The sequence below is a fragment of the Aquarana catesbeiana genome, linkage group LG04 (assembly GCF_042186555.1).
Source record: "Aquarana catesbeiana isolate 2022-GZ linkage group LG04, ASM4218655v1, whole genome shotgun sequence".
Taxonomy (NCBI): Eukaryota; Metazoa; Chordata; class Amphibia; order Anura; family Ranidae; genus Aquarana; species Aquarana catesbeiana.
The window spans coordinates 543,172,429-543,197,700 of record NC_133327.1 but is presented as its reverse complement, the minus strand read 5'-3'; the positions used below and the strand labels follow the sequence as shown (position 1 = coordinate 543,197,700).

The following is a 25,272-nucleotide window of genomic DNA, read 5'->3' as shown; positions in this document are numbered from 1 at the left end:
CTGGCAAATTTCTGCCTGGCTCCTTTGATTTTTCAGTTAAAGAATGTCACGTGGGGTGGGGCCACAAGGCCACCAATTGATTGAATTTCAGCTGTTTCATTAGCAACTGGATGAAATACGCTGATCATGCAGCCTGCTTTAGATTGTTTTTTTACATGTCCCCTTGGAATCAAAGGGTGTCAGTCACAGCAGCTGTGTCCTATGTGGTGCACTCAACTTCCAAAGTCACTTTCAGCCCTTTTTCACACTGAACATGGCTTTGAAATGATTTCATCTGACCTTGCGCGATTTCAAAGCCACATTTCAGATCGACTTCGGGGGCGACTTGAAAGACATCTGTGCGGGTTCATGCACAGATGTCTATTGAAATCGCCCCCGAAGTCACCAAAAATAGTGCATGAACTACTTTTGGAAATCAGTGCAGCGCAGCAAAGTCGTTGCCGCACTGATTGGGACGCTCCTATTGCCGGCAATAGGCTCCGATTTGACATGCGATGTGACCTGTCAAATCACGACGAACGAAGGCTTAACTGGATGAGAAAGAGTTACTGTAGCCTGCCCTTTCCCTGAACAAAATCCTACCTAGGACTCTGGAACTGCAGCTAACCATGTCAGCTGTATATTACTGTACTATTCTTTGTGTGCATGTAGTGTTGTTTCTCAGTACTGCTGACCTGCTGTGTTCTTTATTGTAGTAGGTGATCATGTGTGCTGTGTTATCTGCTTATAAATGAGCAGTGCAGAGCATGAAAGGGGAGCTCAGACAGGCATTTGTGCAGTTTGATCTGGACTGTAAACACATGTAACACACAACATCTGGTTTACTGTCCTCTGCTGCTCACATTCAGGAAAACTGTGTGTTTTAGTTAGATTGGCATACTACAGTGCCTTGAAAAAGTATTCATACCCCTTGAAATTTTGCACATTTTGTCATGTTACAACCAACAACGTAAATGTATTTTATTAGGATTTTATGTGATGGACCAACACAAAGTGGCACATAATTGTGAATTGGAAGGAAAATGATAAATGGTTTTCAATTTTTTTTTACAAATATGTGAAAAGTGTGGCGTGCATTTGTATTCAGCCCCCCTAGGTCAATACTTTCTAGAACCAACTTTCGCTACAATTATACCGCGTACACACAAGCAGACTTTTGGACCGGACTGGTCTGATGGACCGAATCCAGCGGACAATCCGACCATGTGTGGGCTCCATCGGACCTGCAGCGGACTTTTTCGTGTGAAAATCTGACGGAATTTAGATTTGGAACATGTTTCAAATTTGTCTGACGGACTCGAGTCAGGTCGAAAAATCCACTCGTCTGTATGCTAGTCCGATGGACCAAAACCGACGCTAGGGCAGCTATTTGCTACTGGCTATCAACTTCCTTATTTTACTCCGGTCGTACGTCATCACGTACGAATTCATCGGACTATGGTGTGATCGTATGTAGGCAAGTCCATTTGTTCAAAAGTCCATTGGAAGTCCGTCGAAAGTCCATTGGAAAGACTGTCGGACCTTTGTTGCCGGAAAGTCCGCCCTTGTGTACAGGGCATAACACCTGCAAGTCTTTTTGGTGATGTCTCTACCAGCTTTGCACATTTAGAGAGTGACATTTTTGCCCATTCTTCTTTGCAAAATAGCTCAAGCTCTGTCAGAGTGGATGGAGAGCATCTGTGAACAGCAATTTTCAAGTCTTGCCACAGATTCTCAATTGGATTCAGGTCTGGACTTTGACTGGGTCATTCTAACACATGAATACGCTTTGATCTAAACCATTCCATTGTAGCTCTGGCTGTATTTGCCCTATATTTGGCTCCATTCATCTTCCCATCAACTCTGACCAGTTTCCCTGTCCCTGCTGAATAAAATCATCCCTACAACATGATGCTGCCACCACCATATTTCACGGTGGGGATGGTGTGTTCAGGGTGATGTGCAGTGTAGTGCAGTGTTAGTTTTCTACCACACATAGCGTTTTGCTTTTAAGCCAAAAAGTTCAATTTTGGTCTCATCTGACCAGAAAACCTTCTTCCACATGTTTGCTGTGTCCCCCACATGGCTTTTCGCAAACTGCAAACAGGACTTCTTATGGCTTTCTTCTTGCCACTCTTCCATAAAGGCCAGATTTGTGGAGTGCTCGACTAATAGTTGTCCTGTGGACAGATTCTGCCACCTGAGCTGTGGATCTCTGGATCTCCTTCAGAGTTACCATGGGCCTCTTGTCTGCTTCTCTGATTAATGCTCTCCTTGCCTGGCCTGTCCGTTTAGTTGGACGGCCATGTCTTGGTAGGTTTGCAGTTGTGCCATACTCTTTCCATTTTCAGATGATGGATTGAACAGTGCTCCGGGAGATGTTCAAAGCTTGGGATATTTTTTTATAACCTAACCCTGCTTTAAGCTTCTCCACAACTTTATACCTGACATGTCTGGTGTGTTCTTTGGCCTTCATGATGCTGTTTGTTCACTATGGTTCTCTGACAAACCTATGAGGGCTTCAAAGGATAGCTGTTTTTATACTGAGCATAAATTATGAAGGCAATTGGTTCCACTAGATTTTAGTTAGGGGTATCAGAGTAATGGGGGCTGAATACAAATGCACGCCACACTTTTCACATATTTATTTGTAAAAAATTTTGAAAACCATTCATCATTTTCCTTCCACTTCACAATTATGTGCCAATTTGTGTTGTTCTATCACATAAAATCCCAATAAAATACATTTACATTTTTGGTTGTAACATGTCAAAATGTGAAAAATTTCAAGGGGTATGAATACTTTTTCAAGGCACTTTATCTGCACTCTAACTGCATGATGTCAATCACTTTTTCACTTGTTTTTACTGCAGCGTTGTGTAAAGCAGAATGAAAAGATCATACTAAGTAGGTACAACTATATGTCTCCTCCCCCAGTCAGTCCTATCCCCATATAGTTAGAACGCACAGAGGAAACACATTTAACCCCTTGATCGCCCCCTAGGGTTAACCCCTTCCCTACCAGTAACATTTACACAGTAATCAGTGCGTATAGCACTGATCACTGTATAAATGTCAATGGTCCCAAAAATGTGTCAAAAGTGTCCGTCGCAATGTCACAGTACCGCTAAAAATCACAGATCACTGCCATTACTAGTAAAAAAAAATTGGTAATAATACTAAACATGCCATAAATCTTTCACATAGTTTGTAGACGCTATAACTTTTGCGCAAACCAATCAATATACGCCTATTGTGATTTTTTTTACCAAAAATATGTAGAAGAATATATATTGGCCTAAACTTTGGGGATATTTATTATAGTAAAAAATTGCAACAATAATAGTATCAACTATACAAAAAGCTCTGTCAGACATAAAGTGGTAGAAATACAGTAGAAGGGGATATCCAACACATTAAATATTGTACTGTTATAGACAAATCTTCTTTAGGGAATAATACCGCTTCTGAAAAAACAGTGTCAATTAATGAACAATTAGTACATAACCATGTATGGTAATGCGTATAAAATACATATAAACCTAGAACATGTTGTTCTAGGTTTCTATGTAATATACATTTTATAAATATAATATTTCTTCTTAGATTGCCTTTAAAATCCCACATTTCTTGAGGTTTATAAAGTTAGCCCAGTTTTTTTGTACAATGTGAAAGATGATGTTACGCCGAGAAACGTGATCTTCATTCCAAGCAAAAAAAATCATGATTCTCATTTTATCCAGAAAAGTGCAGCTCTATGTAGTATTGTGTTGATCTCTGTGATTGGTCAGTGATCACATAGTACAGACAGGGCCAATCGCCCAAAACCCAAATTGGCTGTGGTCAATCACAGCTAGTTACAACAATAAGATACAAGAGAATATGAAAACGCTGCGCTCTGCATACATTGTGACAAACAATAACTGGTAAGTTGGAAAAAAATGCAGCGCTAAGAAATATTAGGAAGTTAGGGTGTAGTGAAATAATTAAGTAAGAGATGCTGTACTGAACAGTAAAGCATATGTGCAAAAACCATAAGTGAAATGAAATGAACAAACACAGTATAAAGTGTCCACATATGGTAAATGGATGATTCCAAACTCAAATAAGAGGAACTGGTATGGACCAAAAAATGATGTGAGACTGGAAATTAAAGTCAATGGTGCACGGTGTGGATCTGTGACTGTGAGTCAACAACGGGGTACAGAACTTCCGTAGCTGTAAACCAACATCTCGATATGGGGCATCAGAATGAAAACATCAGGAAGTAAGATAAGATGGGTACTCTTACCAGATAGCGTGGACTCCACTGTCATATGACATGGAGTCAATGGTGCATGGAGCCAAACCTAGGCTGGAAAACGATATCCGGAACGGTGGAACCTCTGTCTCACTTCTCGACTTCTCTGGTGGGGTGAAGAAACATCAGGAAGGGCCGCCAACTGGATATCAGCCAATAGACCTCAAGGATGTGTTCCAAGGAGAAGCCGGGGGCAGATATGATCCAGACCCCGTGATGGAAGTAGGGCTACTGGAAGGCAGTTTCTTGCATCGGGGTAATATGCAAATAAAAAATAAAAAGCTTCTGCATAGTGCAGGTAAACCAGGGATTTTTATTTCTAAAAATACCATACAAAAAATGGATAAAAGTGATCACAATTGAAATAAAATCTAAGCAGCCTAAGGAAAGGGAGATCGCCTGACGCGTTTTAACCAAGAGGGTCTTCAACAGGGGCATGAGCTTCCCCCTTCACGCTGCTCCTATATATAAATATCTAATCCAATAAGATAACCCCTATTATTCTATATTATTCTATATTATTATTTATTCATGATTCTGATTGGCCTAGCGATCAACAGGATCCAGTTCCTGATTACTTGACCTTTGTAGCTCCACTGTGATTGGCTATAGGGGTTATCTTATTGGACTCCATGTCATATGACAGTGGAGTCCACGCTATCTGGTAAGAGTACCCATCTTATCTTACTTCCTGATGTTTTCATTCTGATGCCCCATGTCGAGATGTTGGTTTACAGCTACGGAAGTTCTGTACCCCGTTGTTGACTCACAGTCACAGATCCACACCGTGCACCATTGACTTTAATTTCCAGTCTCACATCATTTTTTGGTCCATATCAGTTCCTCTTATTTGAGTTTGGAATCATCCATTTACCATATGTGGACACTTTATACTGTGTTTGTTCATTTCATTTCACTTATGGTTTTTGCACATGTGCTTTACTGTTCAGTACAGCATCTCTTACTTAATTGTTTCACTACACCCTAACTTCCTAATATTTCTTAGCGCTGCATTTTTTTCCCAGTTACTAGTTACAACAATACACATGAATAAATCTATTTCATTCAGTAAAAAATGTTGTTTCTAACAGTGATGTTCACTGTTATAAGCAATCAAAGTATGTAAGAAAAAAAAACCTGATCATCTCCCATAGTAACACAGTGTTACTATGGAAAAACTGTATTGCTCTGGTCACAGTATATAAAATGTAAAATAAAGTGAAGAAAGTAATACAAAAGAATAATAAAAAAAAATGATTTGCAAAATGTTATAACAAAGAAAAACTGTGTTTTTTCAAAATGCTTGGTCTTTTTTGTTTATTTAGCAAAATAAAAACCTAGTTGTGATTAAATAACACCAAAAGAAAGCTCTATTTGTGTAAAAAAAAAATTTAAAAATGTCATATGGGTACAGTTTTGCATTTGTCGCACGCAATTGTCATTCGAAGTGTACAGCGCTGAAAGCTGAAAATTGGCCTGGGCAGGAAGGGGGTGAAATTGCCGGTATTAACCACTTAAGGACCGCCTAACGCCGATTTACGTCGGCAAAGCGGCATGGGCAGGCAAAATCACGTACATGTACGTGATTTGCCTTCCGCGGGTGGGGGGTCCGATCGGACCCCCCCCCCGCCGCCCGAGGCGGTCCCGTTCTGTTCCCCGGCGATCCGAGATGAGGGGGAGGCCATCCGTTCGTGGCCCCCCCCTCGCGATCGCCGCCGGCCAATGGGAACATTCCTTTGCTGCTGTATGCTAAACAGCAGCAAAGGAAATGATGTCATCTCCCCTCAGCTCGGTATTCCGTTCCAGCGCCGAGGGGAGAAGACATCAATGTAAGTGCACAACACACTACACACACAGTAGAACATGCCAGGCATACAAAACACCCCGATCCCCCCCCAATCACCCCCCCCCCCGTCACAAACTGACACCAGCAGGTTTTTTTTTTTTTTTTTCTGATTACTGCATAGTGTCAGTTTGTGACAGTTACAGTGTTGGGACAGTTAGTATCACCCCCCTTTAGGTCTAGGATACCCCCCTAACCCCCCCTAATAAAGTTTTAACCCCTTGATCACCCCCTGTCACCAGTGTTGCTAAGCGATCATTTTTCTGATCGCTGTATTAGTGTCGCTGGTGACGCTAGTTAGGGACGTAAATATTTAGGTTCGCCGTCAGCGTTTTATAGCGTCAGGGACCCCCATATACTATCTAATAAATGTTTTAACCCCTTGATTGCCCCCTAGTTAACCCTTTCACCACTGATCACCGTATAAACGTTACGGTTGACGCTGGTTAGTTCGTTTATTTTTTATAGTGTCAGGGCACCCGCCGTTTATTACCGAATAAAGGTTTAGCCCCCTGATCGCCCGGCGGTGATATGCGTCGCCCCAGGCAGTGTCAGATTAGCGCCAGTACCGCTAACACCCACGCACGCAGCATACGCCTCCCTTAGTGGTATAGTATCTGATCGGATCAATATCTGATCCGATCAGATCTATACTAGCGTCCCCAGCAGTTTAGGGTTCCCAAAAACGCAGTGTTAGCGGGATCAGCCCAGATACCCGCTAGCACCTGCGTTTTGCCCCTCCGCCCGGCCCACCCAAGTGCAGTATCGATCGATCGCTGTCACTTACAAAACACTAAACGCATAACTGCAGCGTTCGCAGAGTCAGGCCTGATCCCTGCGATCGCTAACAGTTTTTTTGGTAGCATTTTGGTGAACTGGCAAGCAAGCACCAGGCAGCGTCAGTTAGCGCCAGTAGCGCTAACACCCACGCACGCACCGTACACCTCCCTTAGTGGTATAGTATCTAATCGGATCAATATCTGATCCGATCAGATCTATACTAGCGTCCCCAGCAGTTTAGGGTTCCCAAAAACGCAGTGTTAACGGGATCAGCCCAGATACCTGCTAGCACCTGCATTTTGCCCCTCCGCCCGGCCCACCCAAGTGCAGTATCGATCGATCACTGTCCCTTACAAAACACTAAACGCATAACTGCAGCGTTCGCAGAGTCAGGCCTGATCCCTGCGATCGCTAACAGTTTTTTTGGTGGCGTTTTGGTGAACTGGCAAGCACCAGCCCCAGGCAGCATCAGGTTAGCGCCAGTACCGCTAACACCCACGCACGCAGCATACACCTCCCTTAGTGGTATAGTATCTGAACGGATCAATATCTGATCCGATCAGATCTATACTAGCGTCCCCAGCAGTTTAGGGTTCCCAAAAACGCAGTGTTAGCGGGATCAGCCCAGATACCTGCTAGCACCTGCGTTTTGCCCCTCCGCCCGGCCCAGCCCAGCCCACCCAAGTGCAAAATCAATCGATCACTGTCACTTACAAAACACTAAACGCATAACTGCAGCGTTCGCAGAGTCAGGCCTGATCCCTGCGATCGCTAACAGTTTTTTTGGTAGCGTTTTGGTGAACTGGCAAGCACCAGCGGCCTAGTACACCCCGGTCGTAGTCAAACCAGCACTGCAGTAACACTTGGTGACGTGGCGAGTCCCATAAGTGCAGTTCAAGCTGGTGAGGTGGCAAGCACAAGTAGTGTCCCGCTGCCACCAAGAAGACAAACACAGGCCCGTCGTGCCCATAGTGCCCTTCCTGCTGCATTCGCCAATCCTAATTGGGAACCCACCACTTCTGCAGCGCCCGTACTTCCCCCATTCACATCCCCAACCAAATGCAGTCGGCTGCATGAGAGGCATTTTCTTTATGTCCTCCCGAGTACCCCTACCCAACGAACCCCCCCAAAAAAGATGTCGTGTCTGCAGCAAGCGCGGATATAGGCGTGACACACGCTATTATTGTCCCTCCTGTCCTGACAATCCTGGTCTTTGCATTGGTGAATGTTTTAAACGCTACCATTCACTAGTTGAGTATTAGCGTAGGGTACAGCATTGCACAGACTAGGCACACTTTCACAGGGTCTCCCAAGATGCCATCACATTTTGAGAGACCCGAACCTGGAACCGGTTACAGTTACAAAAGTTAGTTACAAAAAAAGTGTCAAAAAAAAAATATATATATAAAATAAAAAAAATAGTTGTCGTTTTATTGTTCTCTCTCTCTCTATTCTCTCTCTATTGTTCTGCTCTTTTTTACTGTATTCTATTCTGCAATGTTTTATTGTTATTATGTTTTATCATGTTTGCTTTTTCAGGTATGCAATTTTTTATACTTTACCGTTTACTGTGCTTTATTGTTAACCATTTTTTTGTCTTCAGGTACGCCATTCACGACTTTGAGTGGTTATACCAGAATGATGCCTGCAGGTTTAGGTATCATCTTGGTATCATTCTTTTCAGCCAGCGGTCGGCTTTCATGTAAAAGCAATCCTAGCGGCTAATTAGCCTCTAGACTGCTTTTACAAGCCGTGGGAGGGAATGCCCCCCCCCCCCCCCCACCGTCTTCCGTGTTTTTCTCTGGCTCTCCTGTCTCAACAGGGAACCTGAGAATGCAGCCGGTGATTCAGCCAGCTGACCATAGAGCTGATCAGAGACCAGAGTGGCTCCAAACATCTCTATGGCCTAAGAAACCGGAAGCTACGAGCATTTTATGACTTAGATTTCGCCGGATGTAAATAGCGCCATTGGGAAATTGGGGAAGCATTTTATCATACCGATCTTGGTGTGGTCAGATGCTTTGAGGGCAGAGGAGAGATCTAGGGTCTAATAGACCCCAATTTTTTCAAAAAAGAGTACCTGTCACTACCTATTGCTATCATAGGGGATATTTACATTCCCCGAGATAACAATAAAAATGATTAAAAAAAAAAAATATGAAAGGAACAGTTTAAAAATAAGATAAAAAAAGCAGAAAAATAATAAAGAAAAAAAAAAAAAAAAAAAAAAAAAAGCACCCCTGTCGCCCCCTGCTCTCGCGCTAAGGCGAACGCAATCGGCGGTCTGTCGTCAAACGTAAACAGCAATTGCACCATGCATGTGAGGTATCACCGCGAAGGTCAGATCGAGGGCAGTAATTTTTGCAGTAGACCTCCTCTGTAGATCTAAAGTGGTAACCTGTAAAGGCTTTTAAAGGCTTTTAAAAATGTATTTATTTTGTTGCCACTGCACGTTTGTGCGCAATTTTAAAGCATGTCATGTTTGGTATCCATGTACTCGGCCTAAGATCATCTTTTTTATTTCATCAAACATTTGGGCAATATAGTGTGTTTTAGTGCATTAAAATTTAAAAAAGTGTGTTTTTTCCCCAAAAAATGCGTTTGAAAAATCGCTGCGCAAATACTGTGTGAAAAAAAAAAATGAAACACCCACCATTTTAATCTGTAGGGCATTTGCTTTAAAAAAATATATAATGTTTGGGGGTTCAAAGTAATTTTTTTGCAAAAAAAAAAATAACTTTTTCATGTAAACAATAAGTGTCAGAAAGGGCTTTGTCTTCAAGTGGTTAGAAGAGTGGGTGATGTGTGACATAAGCTTCTAAATGTTGTGCATAAAATGCCAGGACAGTTCAAAACCCCCCCAAATGACCCCATTTTGGAAAGTAGACACCCCAAGCTATTTGCTGAGAGGCATGTCGAGTCCATGGAATATTTTATATTGCGACACAAGTTGCGGGAAAGAGACACATTTTTTTTTTTTTTTTTTGCACAAAGTTGTCACTAAATGTTATATTGCTCAAACATGCCATGGGAATATGTGAAATTACACCCCAAAATACATTCTGCTGCTTCTCCTGAGTACGGGGATACCACATGTGTGAGACTTTTTGGGAGCCTAGCCACGTACGGGACCCCGAAAACCAAGCACCGCCTTCAGGCTTTCTAAGGGCGTGAATTTTTGATTTCACTCTTCACTGCCTATCACAGTTTCGGAGGCCATGGAAAGCCCAGGTGGCACAAACCCCCCCCAAATGACCCCATTTTGGAAAGTAGACACCCCAAGCTATTTGCTGAGAGGTATAGTGAGTATTTTGCAGACCTCACTTTTTGTCACAAAGTTTTGAAAATTGAAAAAAGAAAAAAAAAATGTTTTTTCTTGTCTTTCTTCATTTTCAAAAACAAATGAGAGCTGCAAAATACTCACCATGCCTCTCAGCAAATAGCTTGGGGTGTCTACTTTCCAAAATGGGGTCATTTGGGGGGGTTTTGTGCCACCTGGGCATTCCATGGCCTCCGAAACTGTGATAGGTAGTGAAGAGTGAAATCAAAAATTTTCACCCTTAGAAATCCTGAAGGCGGTGATTGGTTTTCGGGGTCCCGTACGCGGCTAGGCTCCCAAAAAGTCCCACACATGTGGTATCCCCGTACTCAGGAGAAGCAGCTAAATGTATTTTGGGGTGCAATTCCACATATGCCCATGGTCTGTGTGAGCAATATATCATTTAGTGACAACTTTATGCAAAAAAAAAAAAGTGTCACTTTCCCACAACTTGTGTCAAAATATAAAATATTCCATGGACTCAATATGCCTCTCAGCAAATAGCTTGGGGTGTCTACTTTCCAAAATGGGGTCATTTTGGGGGGTTTTGTGCCACCTGGGCATTCCATGGCCTCCGAAACTGTGATAGGTAGTGAGGAGTAAAATCAAAAATTTACACCCTTAGAAATCCTGAAGGTGGTGATTGGTTTTCGGGGCCCCGTACGCGGCTAGGCTCCCAAAAAGTCCCACACATGTGGTATCTCCATACTCAGGAGAAGCAGCTGAATGTATTTTGGGGTGCAATTCCACATAGGCCCATGGCCTGTGTGAGCAATATATCATTTAGTGACAACTTTTTGTAAATATTTTTTTTTTTTTTTTTTTTTTGTCATTATTCAATCACTTGGGACAAAAAAAATAAATATTCAATGGGTTCAACATGCCTCTCAGCAATTTCCTTGGGGTGTCTACTTTCCAAAATGGGGTCACTTGGGGGGGTTTTGTACTGCCCTGCCATTTTAGCACCTCAAGAAATGACATAGGCAGTCATAAACTAAAAGCTGTGTAAATTACAGAAAATGTACCCTAGTTTGTAGACGCTATAACTTTTGCGTAAACCAATAAATATACGCTTATTGACATTTTTTTTTACCAAAGACATGTGGCCGAATACATTTTGGCCTAAATGTATGACTAAAATTTAGTTTATTGGATTTTTTTTTATAACAAAAAGTAGAAAATATCATTTTTTTTCAAAATTTTCGGTCTTTTTCCGTTTATAGCGCAAAAAATAAAAACCGCAGAGGTGATCAAATACCATCAAAAGAAAGCTCTATTTGTGGGAAGAAAAGGACGCAAATTTCGTTTGGGTACAGCATTGCATGACCGCGCAATTAGCAGTTAAAGCGACGCAGTGCCAAATTGGAAAAAGACCTCTGGTCCTTAGGCAGCATAATGGTCCGGGGCTCAAGTGGTTAAAGTGGTAAAGGCACAGGGACAAATGAGATGCCCAGCAATAGCACAATGGCAGCTGAAGGCATTCAATGCGCCCCCACATTAAATCAGTGAACATGCTATACACAGAGATGGCAACCAACCAACTAGCCTAAAGTGAACCTAACCCAATTCAACTCAAAACTTGATCCTAATCTCTCCTCCAACAGAAAACATAACCAAATCCCGCAAAGTGTATACTGTTACTGCAACAGTTACAACATTTTCATGGTTAAAAGTACTATCCCAGCGCTACCAAAGGCAGTAACTCCATCATGCCATGTCACAGGATAAAATATTCTGGCTAATATTTGCACTGAACACTGAAAAACACGCAACAAAATCGACTGATTCCCAGTGTGGTAGTTTTGGTACTTGTGGTGTTGTCTGAAAACAACATAAGTGAGGTTTCCCTTTAAGAACTGTGACTTCCAAATAAAGTCTTCTTTTCTTTTCAGCTGCTGATGATGATGAGTGGGACGACGACTGGGACGATCCCAAATCCTCTCCTCCTGGTTTTCTTGGTTACAAAGATTCGGAGTCCTCTGATCCTGGAGCAGCCCAACGGGCAGGAGGAAGACCAGCCTCCATGAGGATACCTCTTAACAAGTACATGACTTTGCATACAGTGTCTATTAAGCTAAACAAAGAAGAATGATTTGTGTGTTATTTATTCTTTGTTATCTTCTATCATTGCACGAATAGTTGCATTTTTTGCAATTATATATATGTATTTTAATGACCTAAAAATACCATGGTTACATTTCCTTGGCATAATTTTAATGTAATCACTCAACATTATCATATTTAAAGTGGAGGTCCACCCTGTAAAAAAAAAAATGCACCAAAAAATATCTAAAAAAAATGGAGGAAAAGAAAGAAAAATTTTTTTTACTTACATGAAATGGCTGTTGCTAGGCAGTCTTCCTAATCTGCCTCTTCCTACACCGCGGTGATCTTCAGTCTTCTCCTCCCCACGTTGTCTTCTGGGGAATGGGGCGCGGTGTGTTATTGGAACTGTGTGTGTCCCACAACACATCGCATCCCATTCACAAAGCGCTTGCGCATGCGCAGTAGGAAACTGGCAGTGAAGCCACAAGGCTCCACTGCCTGTTTCCCTTACCTAGGATGGCGGTGCCGGGACCCAAGAGCCGAGAGACGGGTCGGCCTCGGGCGGCCGACATCGCGGGTACCTAGGACAGGTAAGTACTTATTTGAAGTCAGCAGCTACAGTGTTTGTAGCTGCTGACTTTTACATTTTTTTTTTTTAATGACGGAATCCCGCTTTAACTAGGCCTAATAGGACATACAATACATGGTATTAAATGAGTTGCATACATTGGTCTATTTAAAATAGTTGTAAACCATTACATATACCCAGTGAAAAGACAGATAATACCCAGAGATTAAACAAATCCTCCTACATAAGTTGTACCTGTCTGTCTACAGCCCTTTGTTCTCTTCAGCCAACCAAAGTGCTAAATTCTAAGGCTTTTCTTAACGTTTAGAAAAAGGGGGCGGAGAGCTGAAGTCACACTCTGCAGAGCTCAGTGAGGAGAGCTCTGAGAGCTGATTGGAGGGAAGGGACACATCCCCCCACCATACAGCACACAGGAACAGAGCTGGGACTGTCAATCATCTGGAGGTCCCTCTCTTGTCACCATTTTTCTCTTGGTGTCAGGAAAACTTCTCAGAAGTGATTCGTGCTAATAGCAGAGGAACGAAGCAGCAGACAGAAATTACACTTAGTGCTCTTAATTGAGATAAGTGCACACTATAGAGTGAGGTTTACAACCACTTTAATTGCATTTAGGAGACAGCTTCACTTTCATAATAAGTGAATACGTATAACTATTTGCATAATTTCTTTCTCATACGATACAGGACACCAGCATAGTTTATAGATGACTGTGTTATATGCAGTCACCAGTCATTTATGACTATTCCTTTGTCCTGTACTGTATGAGAAAGAAAAAGATTTTACCGGTAAGTCAAAATCCTATTTTGTTATCTTGGACAGTACAGGATACTGGCAAAGTCCTAAATGACTGATGACTGCGTATATCTATGACTATATCTATGTCCTGTACTGTAGTCCATGAAAAGGATTTTAGGCTCCATTCACAGTAGTACGTCTCCAAAGTCGCACGATTTCCAGACTTTCGGTGCGACTTTGATCACTCAGTGGATCTAGGTCTCATCAAAAGCCGCACCAAAGTAGTGCAGGCGACTTTTCAAGGTTGCACCGATTTGAATGGGTGTGATTGAAAACAATCGGCTGTGACTTGTCAAGCGGCTTTGATGTTCAAAGTTTTATGACAAATCGTACAAATGTTAATGGAGCCCTATAGGTAAGTCAAAAAACCTATTTTTGTAGTTCTATTGGGTTTTGAGCACCCCTGGCTGTTGTGGTGCCCCGCCGCTATCAGTTTTGCCAGAAAACTTGGCCTTGAGATAAATACAAATAACAATCTACAGAGACATGAAATAAGAGAGGAATAATTGCACTGGATACTATTAAAGCACTACTAAACCTAAAGCAAAAAATGTATTATAATGCAGCTTATCAATCATTAGATGTGGTTGCTGCATTAGTTTTATTTTTTTAGGCTTTTTTTCCCCCTATGTTTTCCCCTTATCTGGCTAGTAACACGCCTCCTGCATCAAAGTGACCCCACTCTGGATGAAGGAGCACAGGGACACCTCTGGTCTGCAGCGATGTAAACTGGGGGGGGGGGGTTGATTTACTAGCCAATCTAAAAACATTAAAGGATTGAAACCAAACATCACATCACACGTTATAAGCGGTTACAGCAAACAGTTTTTTCCTTTTGGGATAATGGTTTTACATAAATAAGAGCTGACCCTTGTAAGAGCACCCCTGTCAGTGTTAATTGGTTAGTCTCATCCCTGTAACTGCTACATCTGTAGGAGAGCTTGCTCTTTTAAAAATCAACCAACTTACCGGCAACATCACCATGTGAAAAGAAAGCCTAAAAAAGAAAACCAAGCAGCCATCACATCTAAGAATTGGTAAGCTGCAATAGAATAAATGTTTGCTTTTGGGGTTAATACCACTTTACCTTATTCACCAGTTATCAGAATGCAGCATTTGTTTGTGTTAGTGTTGTTTTCTTAAAGTGACTTTGCCAGCAATCTTAAAGTCTAATCTTCACTGGTAAAGAGGAAAGAGAATACCAGTAATTGTCCCTCTTGCTGTCCATGATGCAAATGCTGCTCCACTCTGGGGAAATTGCTGTCTGAAGTAATTGCAGAAACCAACACTTCCGGGAGAATCAAATGATTGTGTCATGGTGATGGTTTGTGGTTCCTTCTGTTGAGCCCTACATCACAAGACGCAGTATTTGGACTTTGAGATTGCTGACAGAGTCGCTGTAATAACATAATACAAGGGGAATGCAATGGGAATGCCGCATGAAGAATTTTCATTTGACTGTAAAAGAAGACTTTGACTGTTACTTTAGCTGTAATGAATTCAAAGGCTCTTGGTTTATGATTGACAATTTTATCAGCAAGTACTGTCAAACAATAGCTTTGTGATAACGTGTCATCTTCATTGATTAAAAATTGTACACTGCTTTGTATTCAGTAGAGATTGTGGATGAACCCTCTGCGCATTGCTATATATCATTTCTAGCAAACATTGCAATAAAAAACAGGGATTTTTAGTTCACACATACAATACATGTTTAAGCTGGCCAACTGCCTCAATGTAATTCCTCTCTGGCCAGTCCTACTCTGCTCTGCAAGTGCAAATGTTCCTGTGAACACAATGCCCCACTTTGTGTCTGTTTGCCCCATGTTGGCATTGTGTCCACAGTAGCATCTGAAACACAGGGAAAAAGTCTTCAACCCTTTTTTTTTAAAACGTAGCCACGTGGAACTTTATGGTGCTGTGGCACCGCACAGTTTTGCACACCGAAAACGCGCCACATTTCCCAATGCGTGGAAGTGCCACTAAGATTTAATGGCATTCCCAAGTGTCTGCTACAGAGCAGTGAATCTTGCCTGCGTTCTCTGACTTGCATGTGTAAAAGTTAGGGAACGTAAAACTGTGCATGCAAAACTGCATGGTGCCGCAGCATTATACTGTTCCATGCGTCCATGTTTTAAAAAAAGTGTTTGGGACATTTTCCCTGCGTTTCCCATAGGTACAGCAGCCCATTCTAATGAATTTCTGTGCAAATGCTGCACACAGGTCCCGCACAAGTGGGAACATAGCCTAAAGCTGAGCAGTAATGCGGGAAGTGAAGACAAAGCGAAACACAGAGAGAGAGGATCCTTCCTTCCAGGGGACATTATAACCTTGGCCTAGGCGTCCTGCCAATCATTATACAGTTTTATGCTATCACTTTTTTTTGTTATATCTTAAACTATACCTACTTGGTTTAGCCACCTCATTCCCATAAAAAAAAAAGGGTTCAAATAAGCAATACTTACCCTCTCCACGCTTCAGCATGCCCTCCTCATCTGGACCGCATTGGGTGGGTTCTTAACTGGAGATAACTTTTAAAGCAATTGTTCACTAGACTAAGCATTAATGTAAGGGGGGTACCACATTAACCACTAATGCTATGGGTGAACTAGACTAACCACTAATGTAATGAAGAACTACACTAAGCACTAATGTAAGGGGGGCACTACACTAACCACTAATGTAATGGGGGAACTACACTAAGCATTGATGTAGGGGGGACTACACTATCCACTAATCTAAGGAGGGGCACTACACTAACCACTAATGTAAAGGGGGGGGGGTACTACACTAACCACAAAAGTAATGAGAACACTACACTAACCACTAATGTAAGTGGGGGGTAGTACACTAACCACTAATGTAAGTGGGGGGTAGTACACTAACCACTAAAGTAAGGGGACACTAAGCTAAACCACTAATGTAGGGGGGCACTACATTAACCATTAAATTAAGATGGCACCTTTCCACTGAAAACTAATGTAATAGAACCTTTCACTTTCCATCAATGTAAGATTCCACTTTTCCACTGAGCATCAATGTAAGTGGTATTTCTCCACTGATGCCATGATTTCTCCACCCAGTGGCAACCACTGTAAGGGGTCATTTCTCCACTGACCTCCAATATGAAAGGACAATACAATTTTTACCATCTGCATCGATTAATATTTATCTTCTTTATTATTACTGCAAGTAATGTTGTATAAAGCAGCCCTGGGTGTCAGGTAAGCGAAGTGTGCCACATTTCTCCCTCTTATTTTCTCTTATACGTCAGGTTAATGTGTACATAGGAATTATTAACAGAGGTTCCCTGAGACATGTAACTTATTTTAAGGGTTTCTTCATGGTAAGAACATTCAGAAAGCCTATAGTAACGTTAAATTTTGTTCATAGTTATCTGACGTGAAATTATATGATCACAACATCGTTACAGTGCCTTGAAAAAGTATTCATACCCCTTGAAATTTTCCACATTTTGTCATGTTACAACCAAAAACGTAAATGTATTTTATGTGATAGACCAGGGGTCTCCAAGCCCTGGCCCGCTGGTGCGTTTTGTCTGCTTTATTTTAACGGCTGCTGTTATCGGCAGTATGTACGGCAAGTCCTGGAAGCAAAGCTGCTCCCCCCACAGCCTCCCACGCTGCCACACTATGCTGTGGATTGGCTGACCAATGACGTCATCAGTGCAGCACCTCCCAGCTCCCGCCCCCTGTTTGCGATTCTTCCACTTTCAGCCTGCTTGTGTAGCAGCAGGCTGGAGACAGGAAGTGCAAGAGAGCTGTAGTGTGTGTGCTCATATTGACAACAATGTAAGAGGCAAATGGACATAAATGTGCTTCACAGATATAAAGGAGACTCTGATGGGGACACAGATAGTAGATTCTCATGGGGGACACTGATATTGGGGAGACCCTGATATATGGGGGACAGTGATGTGGGGGAGACTGATGGGGGATACAGATGTGTGGAAAGGCTCTGATGGGGACACAGATGTGCAAAAAGGCTCTTATGGGGACACAGGTGTATTCATTATTCATATTTATTTATTTAAATAGTATTTTTTCATTTATAAATAACAGATTTTTTTTTGGCCCTGGAATATAAGTAAAATCTACAATGTGGCCCTCATGCTGAAATGTTTGGAGACCCCTGTGATAGATTATTAATATTATTACTATACACTATTTATTTAACAGTTTACGCAGCGCTTTACAATGTGTGTGTGGGGGGGGGACGGCACAATTACAGTACAGTTCAATACAGAAGGGACAGGAGGGCCCTGCTCGTAAAGCTTTCATTCTAAAGGGAGGGGGTGGTGGTATTAAAGGTAATAGATGAGGGCAATGATTTGATGGGGGTGGCGCGGGGACAGTTGTTAGGTGGGTGTGGGATAGACTTCCCTGAATAAGTGAGTTTTCAGAGATCTCCTAAATAGATAGATCAACACAAAGTGGCATATAATTGTGAAGTGGAAGGAAAATGATGAATGGTTTTCAAATTTTTTTACAAACAAATATCTGAAAAGTGTGGCGTGCATTTGTATTCAGCCCCCTTTACTCTGATACCCCTAACTAAAATCTAGTGGAACCAATTGCCTTAGAAATCACCCAATTAGTAAATAGAGTCCACCTGTGTGTAATTTAATCTCTGTATAGCTGTTCTGTGAAGCTCTCAGGTTTGTTAGAGAACCTTAATGAACCAACAGCATCATGAAGGCCAAGGAACACACCAGACAGGTTAGGGATACAGTTGTGGAGAAGTTTAAAGCAGGGTTAGGTTATGAAAAAATATCCCAAGCTTTGAACATCTCAGGGAGCACTGTTCAATCCATCATCTGAAAATGGAAAGAGTATGGAATAACTGCAAACCTACCAAGACATGGCCGTCCACCTAAACTGACAGGCCAGGCAACGAGAGCATTAATCAGAGAAGCAGCCAAGAGGCCCATGGTAACGCTGGAGGAGCTGTAGAGATTCACAGCTGAGGTGGCAGAATCTGTCCACAGGACAACTATTAGTCGGGCACTCCACAAATCTGGCCTTTATGGAAGTTTGTAGTTTGCGAGAAGCCATGTAGGGGACACAGCAAACATGTGGAAGAAGGAAATTTTGTCAGATGAGACCAAAATTGAACTTTTTGGCCTAAAAGCAAAACTCTATCACTGCACTGCACTAACACTGCACATCACCCTGAACATACCATCCCTACCGTCAGTGGCGGCCTGTCTATAGGGGGCGCACAGGCACCGCGCCCCCCTCCAGGCAGTCACAAATGGCCCTTTTAAAAAATTGAAAAAAAGGTCCTTAAGTGCACTGTGTTTGGGCGCCGGATGCAATCACGAGATTGCAGACAAGGCGCTTCATTTGTGGGCTTTTGTCCCGCCTTGCGGTGCATTCCATCGCGCCGAACAACTTCCGCCTGGCACCCGTAGTATGTATTACTACGGCTCGGTGCTTTGATTGACGTTCGAGTTACAATGTCACTTCCGGTTTTCCCTGTGCCAGTACGCCGGAGCAGAGGAAGCATGAGGAGCGGACTCCTCCACCACCGCTAAAAGGTATGAAATATTCACCTATCCTGCAGACAAGAGTTTATTAGGCACATGGGCTCATCTACTGAGGATTGGGGGACTGATGCTGAGTCAGAGTTAGTTAATCAACTGCTCTGCCTGAGAACTGACCCATTCCTTCAGAAAAAAACACGTCAGGGTCAGACTGTGTCTTCTGGCTTGCAATGTATTTTTCCAACTTGCTGTGCTATGCTTTCTACATACATGCCTGGGTTCCCTTTGCCAGCTGTATGTCTCCTATTTATCTGCCTTGTTCTACCTACTGTCTCCACACTACTTTGGCCTGTGTCCAACCTTCTCCTGTGACCATTGTCTCCTTTCTACTGAGCACACATTCATAATTAGTAATAATCATGTGGGTATTTAAGTGCATTTCCGTTTGCCTGGTGCTGGATCATTGTCATATCAAGTGCTTTTTCTTAAATTTGCTTTTTTGGCCTCTGTATTCCTACCGTGTCATCTTTGATCTCACTACCTTTTGCACTTTCTATCATGCTACCTTGGGTTTTATATAATATATACTGTATATACAGTATACTGTGTGTGTGTGTGTGTGTATATATATATATATATATATATATATATATATATATATATATATATATATATAAAATTTATATGTATGTGTGTGTGTATATCAATAGGTTACCTTTTCTTTTTGTTTTTCTATTCTGCTGCATCCCTGTAGTGCTTGATTCGTTCTCAATGTGTATTCTGTGTTTATAACCTATGCTTCCTGGCACATCAGCCTGCTTACTTAGTTTCTTTTAGTAACCCTCCATAATCCCTGTCTGTTTTTCCAGTAATCATTTATGATCCCTGACAACCCAATTGATTTCAATAACCCTCAATGTTTACAATGTTTAAATTTACGTTTTTGGTTGTAACATGACAAAATGTGGAAAATCTTAAGGGGTATGAATACTTTTTCAAGGCACTGTAGGTGTACAAAGGTTAAGACACATGAGTGGAATTAGTAATTTGAATCTATGCCAGGCTTTATATTTAGGACGTCACATCTATAGAAGAAAAAAAAATTTGAAGTGTATCTAAACCTAAAAGCAAAAATGGTAATGAATTGCAGCTGACCAATCCTTAGATGTAGTGGCTACATTAGTTTCCTCCTTCATTTTTTTCTATTATACTCAGCTAATAATTCTGCCTGTAACACACTTCCTATCCTTGTATGACAACACTCACCAACCCTTCTGTAACAGGTCACAGAATCAAGATAGGACTATGAAACCCTGTCTCTCTCCTGTTTCTCATAACATAGAGGGATGTGGTTCTGAAGTCTTCCAACAAAGCTGAGAACAATGTAATTGATAACAGTGAGCACAGGCAAAGGGCACAGAAAGTTATGCGCCTACAAGTTTTGCGGCAAGATCAAGGGGTATTAATTTGAACTTCTCAAACAGTAATAACGAAACACTTTCAATGGGCAACAGTGTTTCCTCTTTCTGAGCAGCTGTGTTTTAGTCTTTATTTCTGTGATAATTATTTTTATTTGTGTTCTCATGCTGAAATATACTTCCGTATGATTCATTTAGTGTACATAATGTACATATGATTTCAGCTTAGCGATTAAATGTTCTCATATTTCAATTTTCTTTTGACAGATTTCCTGGCTTTGGAAAATCAGGAGTTGAACAGTATCTGTTATCTAAACAGACAGCAAAACCCAAAGAGAAAATCTCCGTTATTGTAAGTTGGTTGAGCTACATTGTTTCTGTATTCAGAGTTCCTCCACTCTTTCATGACCGTATTTCCAGTGTCAGCATACTGTACATTGGTTAACTTGGTAACAATTTTAAGACTAATTTGCCTGCCTAAATAATTTTTATATTTTTAAGCCATATATAGTTTTTATTGGAACACTGTTTTACCAAATATCCTGATTATGTTTTTTTTTATTAGGCTGACAAAAGCATATTTTTATATTTTGCATGAACACTTTAACCACTTGCCCACTGGGTTCTTATACCCCTTCCTAATCCATTTTCAGCTTTCAATGCTCACATATTTTGAATGACAATTACTCAGGCATGCAACACTGTACCCATATGAAATTGATGTCCTTTTTTTCGCACAAATTGAGCTTTCTTTTGGTTGTATTTAATTAACAACTGGGTTTTTTATTTTTTGCGCTATTAAATGAAAAAAGATTAAAAATTTTGTAAAAAAAAATGCATTTTTCTTTTGTTTCTGTTATAAAATTTTGCAAATTAGTAATTTTTCATCATAAATTTTGGCCAAAATTTATACTGCTACATATCTTTGGTAAAAATAATAAAAATCAGTATAAATTATTTGGTCTGTGTGAAAGTTAGAGTCTACAAACTATGAAAATTGATCACATCTGATGCACTGACGGCCTATCTCATTTCTTGAGACACCAACAAGCCAGTAAAGAACAATTATCCCCCAAATGACCTCTTTTTGGAAAGTAGACATTCCAAGGTATTTAGTAAGAGGATGGTGAGTTTTTGGAAGTTGTAATTTTTTTCCCACAATTCTTTGCAATATTAAGATTTTTTCACAAAATTGTCATATTAGCAGGTTTTTTTTTTCACATGGCATATGCATTCTTGCCACTACACCCCAAAACACATTCTACTACTCCTCCAGAGTATGGTGATACCACACGTGTGAGACTTTCACAGCCTGGCCACATACAGAGGCCCAACATGTAGGGAGCATTGTCAGGCATAAATTACACATTTCATTTCTTGACTACCTATTACACTTTTAAAGGCCCTGGAGCAACAGAACAATGAAAACACCAACAAAATGACTACATTTTGGAACGCAAACACCACAACACATAATCCAAAGGGCATAATGAGTCTTTTGAAAATGTAATTTTTTTCCACAAGTTTTTGGAAAATGTGGAAAGAAAATTAAATCGCATTTTTTTTTTTTTTACACAAAGTAGTCAATCAATAAGATATTTCTAACACGTAACATGTACATAGCAAAAATTACACCCCAAAATACGTTCTGCTACTCCTCTTGAGTATGGCGATACCACATGTGGGAGAATTACACAGCCTGGCCACATACAGAGGCCCAACATGCAGAGAGCACCATCAGGATGAGCACTGATGTAGCATGGATAATGCACTGATGTGGCACCGATGAGCACTGATGGGGCAAGGGAGAGCACTGATGTGGCATGGATATGACATGGGTGAACACTGATCATCCCTGTCATGGATGGGCAGGGATGAGGCATGGATGGGCATTTATGAGGCACGGATGGGCATGTATGCAGCACAGATGGGCATGTATGCGGCACGGATGGGCATGGATGGACATTGGACGGAGCGATCACGTGGTAAAGGGCCAATGTCATCCGGAGAAACCAGCGATCACGGAAGCTTGTGGGTATGTGCCCGAGGGGGTGCGCGTGAAGCGCAAGTTCGGAAGGACGTCCCTGGGCGCCCTCCCAGAACTAGTCAACCACGCTGTAGCCGTAATTCGGCTATGGCCCGGTCAGCAAGTGGTTAAATTACATTTTTTTTATTTACTGGATTGCATAGTGACAGCACAATCGGGTTTGTGCTAACCATTGTTGGCTGTCATGGTGATCGCATGATTGGGAACCATGCTGATTGATCCCCAATTTGTAAGTGTAATGCTGAGTAACCACACATCAAAATTCCTGCTGAACCAGACGAATTTTGATCTGTTTGTCGTCTCAGTTCAACAGAAGACGATCATTAGACCAACTTCTGCTGAATGGTCCTGCTGGAAAACCAGCATTTCATCAGCTGCTACAGTCAATGAATGTAGCACTGATCAGTGAATTCTAACGGGGGGGGGGGGGGGGGGGTCTCCGCTGTCAGAATACAATAGCACAGCAGGAGAGATCCCTGCATCCACATTGCTTGTGTGGATGCAGGAATCTGTGAGGTTTTTTTTTTTTTTTTGGTTCAGCCCTCTGGAATGAAAAAAAAATTAAACTCAGTCAGTGTATACCCAGGTTTAGTCTGCGTCTGTCAGTAATATTTTGTTCCTAGAACTAGGCTTGTGCACGGCTGTGTGACCCTAGTGCTATAGTGAAACAAGGATTTAAGCGGAGCTAAATTCAGAATTTAACAGAAGCTACATAGTTCCTTTTTGTTAAAAAGAACAATCTACCCCTCAGCTCACTCCCTCTGTCTCCTCACGTATCACTAATTCACTAACAGATATATCAGTCTGGATGTCACACCACTTCCTCAAACTCAATCTATCCAAAACCAAACTTATAATTTTTCCTGACCCATGTTCCCCTTCCCCAGATCTCTCTGTCAAAATTGATGACACAACTATAAGCCCATCCCCACATGCCAGGGTCCTAGGTGTAGTCCTCTCCTTTAAGCCCCATGTCCAATCACTGTCCAAATCTGTCCAAATCTTGCCGCCTCAACCTCCGTAACATCTCCAAAATACGCCCTCTCTAACCAATCACACAACAAGGCTCTTAATTCACTCCCTGGTCATGTCTCGCCTCGACTACTGCAACTCCCTACTCATTGGCTTACCTCTACATAGGCTATCCCCCCTTCAATCCATCATGAATGCTGCTGCCAGACTCATCCACCTTACCAATCGCTCTGTCTGCTACTCCTCTCTGTCAATCCCTCCACTGGCTTCTGCTCACCCAACAAATTAAATTCAAAATACTAACAACTACTTACAAAGCCATCCACAACTTAGCCCCCAGCTACAGCAGTAGCCTAGTCTCTAAATACCAACCTAATCGTTCTCTTCGTTCCTCAAGACCTCCTGCTCTCTAGCTCCCTTGTCACCTCCTCCCATGCTCGCCTCCAGGACTTTTCCAGAGGCTCTCCAATCCTATGGAATTCCTTACCCCAACCTGTCCGATTATCTCCTACTCTATTAGCTTTTAGACGATCCCTGAAAACCCTCCTCTTCAGAGAAGCCTATCCTACCCACACCCAACAACTGTACTTTCATTTTCTCCAATAATTCATCCCCCACACTTATTATCTTTTTTGTTTCACCTGACCCTCCCTTCTAGATTGTAAGCTCTAATGAGCAGGGCCCTCTAATTCTGCCTGTGTTGAGTTGTATTGAAACTTTACTGTCTGCCCTCACGTTGTAAAGTGCTGTGCAAACTGTTGGCACTATATAAATCCTGTATAATAATAAAATTGCAGCCCAAAGATATTTACTTGTTCACTGAGACAGACCACTTCCTTTCTCACTTGCAGAGGCAGATGATTAACACCTTCTCCTCAAAGCAAACCAGCCCTCAGCCACGGCAAAGAAGCGGAAGTGTCTGAAAAGCCGTGGTCATTAATTTAGTATTTGTGGTCTGCGCTTATTTTTTCCATACAAGCAGTCAACTTTTCTTTTTTTTATGTAGGTCCACTTTCACTGACTAATAGGGGGCACTTTTATAATTTAGCACTGCCTGAAGTGAAAGCATTTTTGCCACCTTTTTTCCACATATATATTATTTAAATTCACATTTGCATCCTTTTTAATGTTTTCTCAAAGTAGTCACCCACCCATGCTTGCTTTATTTTGCTGAAAAATCGATTTGAGAAACACCTGCAAGCATTTCTAGCTGTGGTCACCTTGAGTAGGGGAAAAAGATTCATGTAGCATTTACTCCCTGGAATTCATCTGCCCTTAGCTCAGGCATGTAGACTGGAGGGTCGACTAAGCTGAGAAAACACCTCCTCCCCTCCTAAAGACTCCTGGGATGTATGACATAATTTGTGTAGGCCTGGAAACCAGGAATTAACTGAAGAAATGTAAAAAAAAGTTTACAACAAGTAAGTATGATATACTTTATCTGTTTACTAATGCTAGCAGAATAAGGATTAAAAATATTCAATGTCTATACACTGAACAAATTCTCAATCAGTGTGTGGATCACCAGACTTGACAGAAGTCGAATGTTTAACTTTTTTTTTCCAACTGTGCACACTATAGTATTACTGCTACAGTGCAGGCCAGCTGCTCAGAATCACGTGTGTGTATACATATATGTATGTATGTATGTGTGTGTGTATGTGTATATGTATGTATA

At 41.6% G+C, this 25,272-nt stretch overlaps 1 protein-coding gene across 1 annotated transcript in view; it reads left to right on the top strand.

Moving 5' to 3' along the window:
* SNX9 (sorting nexin 9) overlaps positions 1-25,272 on the top strand; it is a 232,665-nt gene that overhangs the window by 97,349 nt on the left and 110,044 nt on the right. The window contains exons 6-7 of the mRNA XM_073627898.1: positions 12,114-12,264; positions 20,843-20,927. Of these exons, the coding sequence (XP_073483999.1) occupies positions 12,114-12,264; positions 20,843-20,927 (236 nt within the window). The remainder of the gene's footprint in view (positions 1-12,113; positions 12,265-20,842; positions 20,928-25,272) is intronic.